At 35.0% G+C, this 10,821-nt stretch overlaps 1 protein-coding gene across 1 annotated transcript in view; it reads right to left on the minus strand.

The window, feature by feature from the left end:
• The window catches only part of LOC121370568 (centrosomal protein of 128 kDa-like), a 94,623-nt gene extending 84,118 nt beyond the window's left edge, over positions 1-10,505 (minus strand). The window contains exons 1-5 of the mRNA XM_041495877.1: positions 10,205-10,505; positions 6,407-6,493; positions 3,405-3,488; positions 2,825-2,997; positions 1,895-1,970 (exon numbers count right to left, since the gene is read on the minus strand). Of these exons, the coding sequence (XP_041351811.1) occupies positions 1,895-1,970; positions 2,825-2,997; positions 3,405-3,488; positions 6,407-6,493; positions 10,205-10,327 (543 nt within the window). The 5' untranslated portion in view covers positions 10,328-10,505. The remainder of the gene's footprint in view (positions 1-1,894; positions 1,971-2,824; positions 2,998-3,404; positions 3,489-6,406; positions 6,494-10,204) is intronic.
• Between the last annotated feature and the right edge of the window lie 316 nt (positions 10,506-10,821).

Consider the following 10,821-nt stretch of genomic DNA (forward strand, 5'->3'; position numbering starts at 1 on the left):
ATGAGTATAATGACTTATGGTACCATTGTATGAATGAGTATAATTACTTACGGTACCATTGTATGAATGAGTATAATGACTTACGGTACCATTGTATGAATGAGTATAATGACTTATGGTACCATTGTATGAATGAGTATAATTACTTACGGTACCATTGTATGAATGAGTATAATGACTTACGGTACCATTGTATGAATGAGTATAATTACTTACGGTACCATTGTATGAATGAGTATAATGACTTACGGTACCATTGTATGAATGAGTATAATTACTTATGGTACCATTGTATGAATGAGTATAATTACTTACGGTACCATTGTATGAATGAGTATAATGACTTATGGTACCATTGTATGAATGAGTATAATTACTTACTGTACCATTGTATGAATGAGTATAATGACTTACTGTACCATTGTATGAATGAGTATAATGACTTATGGTACCATTGTATGAATGAGTATAATGACATGTGGTACCATTGTATGAATGAGTATAATTACTTACAGTGCCATTGTATGAATGAGTATAATGACTTATGGTACCATTGTATGAATGAGTATAATTACTTACAGTACCATTGTATGAATGAGTATAATGACTTATGGTACCATTGTATGAATGAGTATAATTACTTACTGTACCATTGTATGAATGAGTATAATGACTTACTGTACCATTGTATGAATGAGTATAATGACTTATGGTACCATTGTATGAATGAGTATAATGACTTATGGTACCATTGTATGAATGAGTATAATGACTTATGGTACCATTGTATGAATGAGTATAATTACTTACAGTACCATTGTATGAATGAGTATAATGACTTACGGTACCATTGTATGAATGAGTATAATGACTTATGGTACCATTGTATGAATGAGTATAATTACTTACTGTACCATTGTATGAATGAGTATAATGACTTACTGTACCATTGTATGAATGAGTATAATGACTTATGGTACCATTGTATGAATGAGTATAATGACATGTGGTACCATTGTATGAATGAGTATAATTACTTACAGTGCCATTGTATGAATGAGTATAATGACTTATGGTACCATTGTATGAATGAGTATAATTACTTACAGTACCATTGTATGAATGAGTATAATGACTTATGGTACCATTGTATGAATGAGTATAATTACTTACTGTACCATTGTATGAATGAGTATAATTACTTACAGTACCATTGTATGAATGAGTATAATGACTTATGGTACCATTGTATGAATGAGTATAATGACTTACTGTATCACTGAATGAATCTACAATTTAATATAAAAGGCCTTTCTGACAATTTTGACCGCTTCTCCTCTTTTGATTTGTACTGCTGACCACCTACTTTGTACTTAACCGATGCCGCATTTCACTACCATACACACGTTGTGCTATATATTGCGTACAAAGATGGATTCCATAAATACAACCATTGTGGAGGCCGCCATCTTGGTTTTTTAACATAGAAGTGGCATGTATTTAACCTTGGCTAATGAGGCCACCCCACGCCATCGAAATTTGTGTGTGCTTAGCACAGGTTACATGTAATAAGAAAATAACAGTATGAGTATTATAGGATATTAAATGAGCTTCCATTTCATATTATGTTTATGTCCCAAGTGAAATAATTATCATTTCTCACGATCTTTAGCAAGGGTCAATAAAAATTATTTTACAAGGGATATAAACATGATACAAAATGGTAGCCAGTTTAATATCTTATTTATTACCCATAATCGATCTTAATTCAACTCATTTTGTTATGTTCCTGTAACGTTGTAGTCATCATGTGATGTTGAAGTGTTATGTCCCACTTGGCGTTCTAGTACCAAGATATTTTTAACCATATGGGTATTAAAGTATAATTACTTACCGTGTCTGGCGGCGGTGTCAGACGACGAACATCGTCAGATAACCTTCGAAGAGATCTCTGTGTTTCAAAAGCATCTCTGTAACATAAGTCATTAAAAAATGAATTCCAGGGTGAAAAGTGTAACCACTGTACCTCTGACACATCAAATAGTGTTTAACAAAAGAAGCCAGTTTGCTTGCTTTGTTTAATGACTATACCATAGCACATTGATTAAATAAAGGATACCACAAGTAATCGGCACGTGTTTGCTTGTATTTATTCAATATGTTTCTTTACCGTATGTACGTTACTTTTGCAAGTTATCAAACTTCATATTATGAATTGATTTTGTGAAAAATGATGTGTAACATCATGTGAGTGATGGGGAACGAGAGTAGTGGCATAGGAAAGTGCCAAAATGTGGAGGGGGGGGGGGGGGCACATATATATAAATATTTGATAAATCTAACACGTCTTCAAAGGAAACCCATTACATTTTTCCATTAACAAATAACATCAAGAGATCTTTTATATACAGATTCCCAGACAGGACAGCACATATGACAGCCTTTGATAAAGCAGTCGTGGGGCACTGGTTGGAATGAGAAAATGTTCAATGGGTCCACCAAGAAGGTTCAATCCTACGACCCATGGACCTGAGGCAAGCACTCTACCCACTGAGCTAAATCTCACCTAAAGGGAAGAAAACAATGCTATAATATGGACTACTTTCATTTATTAGTAGTAGCAAAGGATATTTTATACACACTTTCACATTTGTACAAGACATATCAGAGCCTTCGATATACAAGCAGCAATGGAGAGTGGGAACAAACCTCAGACATATGAAAAGGACCTGACAATGTGATCTATCACAGCTCCGTGTGGTCATTGCCTATATGTGGGTATTTCCTGCCGAGATGAACATTTGTTTCCTAAGGTACTACCTACCTCTCTCTCCTGTCCACTTCTTTGTTAAAACTTTCTTCCATTTTGAGCTGCTCTGAAGACAAATCTCGGACATTTTGATGAATGTGGTGAAGCTCCTTGTTCATGTCATCAGCAAAACGGACTGAAGATTTCCGCTTTCTCCTGCGACTACTTGATGGAGATTCAGTGTCACTCTAGCCAAATAAGAAAAAACTATATTAAAACATAAATAAATAAACAGGCATCAACATAAAGGTAAAGGTGCTCTTAGCAAACTTTATCCAATGAATATATTTATTATAAGAACTAATACAACAATGTCCAATGATGATGACAAAGTGAGAATGTATGTTCAAAATATTCAATCATTACAGCACAAAAATGTAAAATGGATCCAGGTATAAACATTGATGTGGATTATTGTTAATGAAAATAAGTTGAAATGAAATGCTGATGATATGCTGTTGTTAGAAGCATGCTCAAAACTGTTCATATTCGGCGATGGCTGCATACCTTTTGACTAGACTTAGCTTACGTAAGAAGGAAAACTTAGAGTGTTGGTTTTTCTCTTTACATGCCGAGGAACAAGCAGCGTTCTCACCCCATAATCTCTCTCAGTGTTCACAGTACTTCTTAGTCTCTCCTCACGTATGTCATCATGAGTTCGCTCCACATCAGACCGCAACTGAAGGAAGGAAGGAAATGTTTTATTTAACACTCAACACATTTTATTTACGGTTATATGGCATCTGACATATGGTTAAGGACCACACAGAGAGGAAACCCGCTGTCATCACTTCATAGGCTACTCTTTTTGATTAGCAGCAAGGGATCTTTTATATGCACCATCCCATAGACAGGATAGCACATACCATGGCCTTTGATGTACCAGTTATGGTGCACTGGCTGAAGCGAGAAATAGCGCAATGGGCCCACTGACAGGGATCGATCTCAAAACAACCACGCATCATGCAAGCACTGTACCACTGGGCTACACCTCGCCCCTCAGACCGCAACTGAAGTCAAATTAACATATTACGAGAGACATTTAGCCAAATGTGTTCCAGATAATCCTTAGAATGAATAGAAAATATTTTTTTCATAAACAAGAGGCCCATGTGACTAAACAGTGCACGATATCCATTTCTGTGGGGGTAAGAATGACCAAATTAATTATTTTGTTTCTCCATGGGTCAAGGAAGCTTCCCACCAAATTTAGTTGGAAATATGCACGTAGTAGTTAAGAAATTACAGTTTAAATGCATTTCTCTACACAAGTTCTCTACTAAACTTCACTCATCCTCAGCCACAAATAGGGGACCAAACAATGAAAATCACACCTTTGATAAACTATCTAATGACTTTTTCATATACAATGTATAAAGACTTTTCAATTATAGCATTTCTGAAAGTAGAGAAGATTTCTAAAAACAGACTTAAAGGTGCATACCTTAGTTTCAGTCGGTGAATATGGACACTACGTTTAGTTAATATACAAACCTGCAACCCATCTTTGGATAAGGTTATAACAGAGAGAAGTTAAATACTGTGATGTTTAAATAGGGAAATACTGTCTAAAAGTAACAAGAGCTCGTCTCGAAAACCATTATACATTCAGACGAACGTGCGTGTTTAGAAACTAGCGTATGTCACTTTAATTTTTCCCTTTTGGGCACCCATATGAGGGGGATATCAGAATAACCAACTTCACACATTTATTTTTCCATATGTCATTGTCACGGCTTGGCAAGCTTTTAAACTAATTATCTTAGTTTTTCCCTTTTTGGGTTCCATCCCATAGGCCCCTGGGAGGGGGGGGGGGGGGTCAGAGCAATCAAAACATAATTTTGTTTCTCTATGGGTAAAGGAAGCTTCCCACTAAATTTAGTTGGAAATGGTCCAGTAAATCTGAAGAAATTAGCTTTAATGAATTTCTTTATACATTTATAACTACACTAGCCAACTTCACCCCCTTCCCAGGGACCTAACATTAATGACATTTACAAATTACATAAACCACCTACTGATCTTTAAATATAGAAGACTATTCGGTTATAGAATTTGTGGAAGTAGAGAACAAGATTTTTTTCCCTTTTTGGGCCCCACCCCTCAAGCCCCTGGGGGTGTCAGAAATATTAAAATTCATAAATTTGTTTTCCCATGTACCAATGAAGCTTGCAACAAGCTTGGTTGAAACTGGTCAAGCTATAGTTACATTTTATTTAAACTGAATTACTCTTCCTATTTTTGAGCCTGACCCCTTGGATCCCTGATGGTCAAAAAGACCAAATTAACAAATTTGTTTTGCCATGTACCAAGGAAGCTTCCTACAAAATTTAAATGGTATAGGTCAAGAAGGTGTCTACTATAGTTTGTTTGTTTTGTTTTAACCCTCTCGTAATGGGATGGTGCAGCGCTAATTAAATAATGTCATGGATGTTTCAACGCGCTGCAGGCCGCTATTACTATACACTATACCTACTATAGCTGCCAGTCTGTTGCATAAACATCCCCGATAGTATAATGTACATACCCCATGACATAATTAGTTTATGTATGATGTATATATAGATGTACTCCTGTTATAAGTGAGGAATTTGCTGCAGAAAATAGCATCTAGACAATTTCGCTGGCCAAGATGTTGGTAAATACTGTGTCTAAAATACATGCCATATATACGTTTTGTTGGATCATGTTTTAGTTCACTTATGAGATTAAACTTACATGTCAATGACTAGTACAAACGCTACAAGAAAAAACATGATACCCCTAACCAAAAGAAGGTCACAATCTTTCAGATATAGGCACATCTGGGGTTTTCCTGTAGTGTTTGTACCAGTCAAATTCAAGAAGTTTTATACCATAAATGAACTAAAACATAATCCAACTAATGATATGTGGCATTAGATTTAGGAAACTGTGTATTTTAAGCACAGTAGGCCTACTTACCAACCCCTTGGACGGCGAAATTGACGCTTTTAACATAAAACAGGTTAGGCCTAGAAATCGTCCCTACTATGAAATATAAATGTGCACAATAGAATTATACATTACTTATGAACTCCTAATTTGTTTGTTTTACATGCTGTAGTTTAACGGGGAAAAAACAAACTTTAGATACAAAATTTCACTGTCTTTACATAGAAATTAGATGATAATAGCGTGCCATATAACAACATAAATAAAGTAACACTGCTTCATGACATCATAAAGCTCAGTCCACAACGTCATTCGAGCACAGACACGAAAAGGTTAAATATCACCACCTATAATTACAATGGAAGTGGTCGTCTTTTTTATAGCAATTATATCTTCCACACTAAATTTAATTTATTAAGATTTTACAAAAACAAAACTCGATTTACTGGTTAGTGGGCCATTACAGTAAAAAAAAAAAAAAAAAAAAAAAAACCCACCTACAAACCTCAAACAAACATTAAAAAAGAGATCACATCAATATTTTATTGTAGTTAAAACATTCATCATAATTTGGCAATCTGTATTTTATTTTTTTTGTTGGGGGAGGGGAGATGTTGACTGATGCTACCCTCCCTATAATTTTCAGCCAGCAAAAACATTGACTGATGAATATAATGTATTTACCCTGTCTACTGCTGACCGCTGGTCATGGCCAACATCTCGGTATTGGTCAAGCATGTGATCCAGCTGCCTCAAGTTCCTTGTTGTGTCCTGAAGTAAAAACATAAACTTATTTTACATACATTATTAATTAAACTTATGTAATTCACCTGTATATAGCATGTGTCGGGCAAAATCTATCACATAACTATGGTTAGTACAAACTACATAAACTTACATTTATATGTCACTATCTAACACAAAAACCAGATTGCTATTTGTATTATATGAACTTTGAAGTCACCATTTTAAAATGTGCATTACAGTTTAATGTTTTTTAAATACTATAAAATATTAACATAGGAGCCATAGATATTACCAAATGGTTTACAACAGGTCATAAGACCAATCCCATTATGTTAATGTCATATAGACAGGTACTAAGGCCAGCATAAAATAAATCCTAGATTTTCGCATACCCTGCCCGTCAAAAGGGTAACGGCTCGCTCCTTGGGGGGTGGGTGTGTGTGTGTGTTGTCTGTGTGTGTGTGTGTGTTAATAGACAAAAAACCTTTTTTTAACTCGATATGTTGTATTCCAAATGACTTGAAAATATAAAATGGAAAATAAAATTTTACCACACCCCGGTACCATTTTTAAAAATTGGATGAAAATCTAACATTTATGTTATAATGATCTAATATATCCTAAATACCAGATTTATTATTCATTTTATCGCATAATAGTTCAATAAAGGACGCTCATATGTTAAAATTAATACTTTGTTCTAAAATAAAATTTATTAATAATTAGATAAATAAATCATAATTAAATAATAAAATAAAATCAATTAGACTGCAAATGTTGATGTGATTACACTGACAGCTTGCCATGTTTTCTGTTTGAAAGCTGTACTTAATACCGGTGTATACAATGACATTACAAACCATTAGTCTATATTCTAAAAATGCTAAGGGAATGTAAAAGCTGGTTCAGTTGACACGACCAGCCAACAAAGATATGTGACCCTTCATTATGGCAAATCTATGAGTCAACACAACAACAGTGTGATAGAATTCACTTCAGGACTCCACGACTGTCACTACTTCAGATTAGCATACATTTGTAAAAGACATTGTATGGCCAAACAGAATTTCATTGTCCCATTCAAATTCAATGGTAGTTAAACTCAGTTAGCTAGAAAGTCAATTGTTCTTTATACCTATTCCAAAAGTGACATAACTTGAAAATGGTTTAAACCAATAATAATCAGACTTCGAGTAACTCTCATAAGTTAGTGTGTGCCAGGAATCAATTAAAATAATAACTGTTCAATTTGTTTGTTACAAAAAATAAGAACTCTTAAGTTCTGTTTAACATATCTCCACTGTAGCACTTGACATGTTAGGGTTATCAGTGAAATAATATTCTGCTGGGATATGTTCACACAAAGAACACAAGAACACAAAGAATGATAAGGCTATCAAATAATGCAAATATGGCAGTGATTGACATTCAATAAAACCATTCAAGCAAGTCGGATCGACAACTAAAAAAACTTACATTAAAGGCACACACCGTAGTTTCAGCCCGTGAAAATGGACACTAAGTTTAGTTAATCTACAAGCCTGTAACACATTTGGATACAGTTATAACAAATAGAAGCTAAAGTTGGTGATGTTTTAACAAGGAAATACCATTCAAAAACAGACTAGAGCTTATCTCAATAACCATTACTTCTCAGACAAACATGTGTTTTTAGAATTATGAAAAATGCATACAAAAACTTGAATGACAAGAACCACTTCAGGTGTATGAAAATTAGGTGTAATAAAATATAAGTAACTTAAATGATCAAAAACGGCTTTAATAGTGAAAAATAGGTTGTAGTGTTTGAAAACTAGGGTCTGTCACTTTAAGCTATAGTTAAAACTCAGTGATCTTACTTTTGTGCCCTTTATTACAATATTAATAACACTAACAGCATTAGACAATGTTAGAATTTAATCAATAAAAAAATCTACATGTACAGTAAACACATACATTTTACACATAAAATATAATCCTAATAGTAATGCACATCAATTTGTAATATATTACATTTCAACAAATGTACGCCGAGCTTGATCCAAAATTAATTACTACATGTCAAAACAAAGCAAGTGCTCATTTCCTGACAATATTTGGCATTAAAAGTCAACAGATATTATTTACACTAACCCATACCTGTGACGTCACACTATTGTTCCTGGTGTTGATTATTTTTCAAGAATCAACACCTGAGAAACAATGCAATTTGAACTTTTTATTATTCAGGTCAGTGATTCGAAATCACTACTGACAGAACATATTCATTATAAACCAAGTACAACGCTTTAGCCCACGAGGTCAAACACATGCATCATCAAATAATTATGTAATTTAAGCATTATACACCTGATATTAGTGATATTAATATATTCTGGCGGAACACAGCGAAGATTGTCGGAAACTAAATTGGAAATCAGAGACTACATGTTTAGCACGTGCATCACACTTAATGCCAGCCAGCCAGCCACTGGCAAGGATTTCCTGACCAAATCGTTTAGGTTAGGTCCAAAAAGATCCTATAGTTATGCGATATTTTTTAATATATATATATTCTTTGCCATTTTAACCAATATTTTCATTAAAAAAGATAAAATAGAAGCTAATTTAGCAATCACGTAATTTGTTTTAATGAATACTGAATTAAGTTGGAGAATGCACTCGGAAGTGTAGATTCATGAACAATAAGTATATTTCATGAATCTACACCCTGTCATACATTCTCCATTACATACATGTGGTAGTGTTGGGAATTGGTTTGACTGACATCATCGATTAATGGTTGTAATAAATTTGTACCAAATGATAATTTTGGGCTATACAAGTGGTTAAAATATAAAGTTAGGAACTTCCGCAGGTTTTAAATTATTTAAACTATGCACCTAAATACTGCCATGTTCACAGTAATTTTACCATAAATATGTATTCAGTACATTTTTTTCTTAATTATACATGAAAAGACCAGGGTTCAACAAATCCACTAGCCATCGGTCCCGGCCAGTCACTGTGATCAGATGAAAATTATCAACTGTACAATTACTATAATATACATAGGACACTAGTCAAGACTTCTGTGAGGGCTAGTGACTTTCTCAAAAACATGTATAGAAGCTAAAGCACATTGATAAATTAATCATTGACTACTGGATGTCAAACATTTGATAATTTTGACATATAGTCTTAGTATAGAGAGAAAACCTGCTACGTTTTTCCATTAGTAGCATGGGATCTTTTATATGCACCATCCCACAGACAAGATAGCATATGTATACCATGGCCTTTGATATATTAATACCAGTCGTGGTGCACTGTTTGGAACAAGAAACAGTCCAATGGGCCCCACCAACGGGGATCGGTCTCAAGTGAACCGTGTATCAAGCGAGCACTCTACCAATGGGCTATGTCGATCCCACCCATTACATGTATAGAAGCCAACCAATCAATTTTCAGCGATAACCAGTCATTGGAGCACCACTACATGTATATAACACTGCTATACTGTGTATCTGTGTAACCCCTGCCTGTTACTGACCACGGTCGGGCTGCTGGTGCTCCCTTGCACCTACCAGCACAGGCGGTCCCTCCTCCTTCCCATCCCAACATTTCCTGTCCTGGACAGAGGAGCAGGCCAACGCCGGCTCTTGTGCCTAGGGCAGGTGTAGGCTACAACAGCTTGCTCTGAATGTGCACGTAAAGCCCTATGACCGTACCTGACCTGTATGAGTCTGTACATACCTGAAGATTACTTGTGAGCTCTTCCACTCGAGGATCCATGTCGAGCTGTCGCGATCTGCCGGGAGGAAGATAGTACTCATCACTCTCACTTGAAAAGTGCGTACCATTGTTACGTGATGCCATCACCAAGTGCTATTACTGTCACAGTCAGTGCACATCATCAAATCTCATAATACATGAGCACACATTTTACCGATAAGAGAGGATCGTGTCAGCAGATCAAGTAAAATAATGTGCACGATGCAAACAGTGCATTACAAAATGTACATGTATGTAGCTTTCAGAAACTTTGTGCAAAACAGTGTCAACAAATCTGGAAAGCAAAAAACAAAAACAAATAATCATGAGAAAGAGTACTGATTACAAATGTAGTAATTTGATTACTATAGGTGGTTAAATTGTAATATTCATAGTATTAGTAGACAGAAAATGTACATTTTGATATTCCACCACATCTGTTATTAGTGTTAGTAGACAGAAAATGAACATTCTGATATTCCACCACATCTGTTACTAAAATGGTCTCAAACCTACTGTACAGGGGTGCAGAGAGTACTTGTCCGAACGCCAAATGTGAGTAAAAATTCTGACGGTCGAGTTAAAAAATACAACTACCA

Source organism: Gigantopelta aegis, chromosome 4 (genome assembly GCF_016097555.1).
Source record: "Gigantopelta aegis isolate Gae_Host chromosome 4, Gae_host_genome, whole genome shotgun sequence".
NCBI lineage: Eukaryota > Metazoa > Mollusca > Gastropoda > Neomphalida > Peltospiridae > Gigantopelta > Gigantopelta aegis.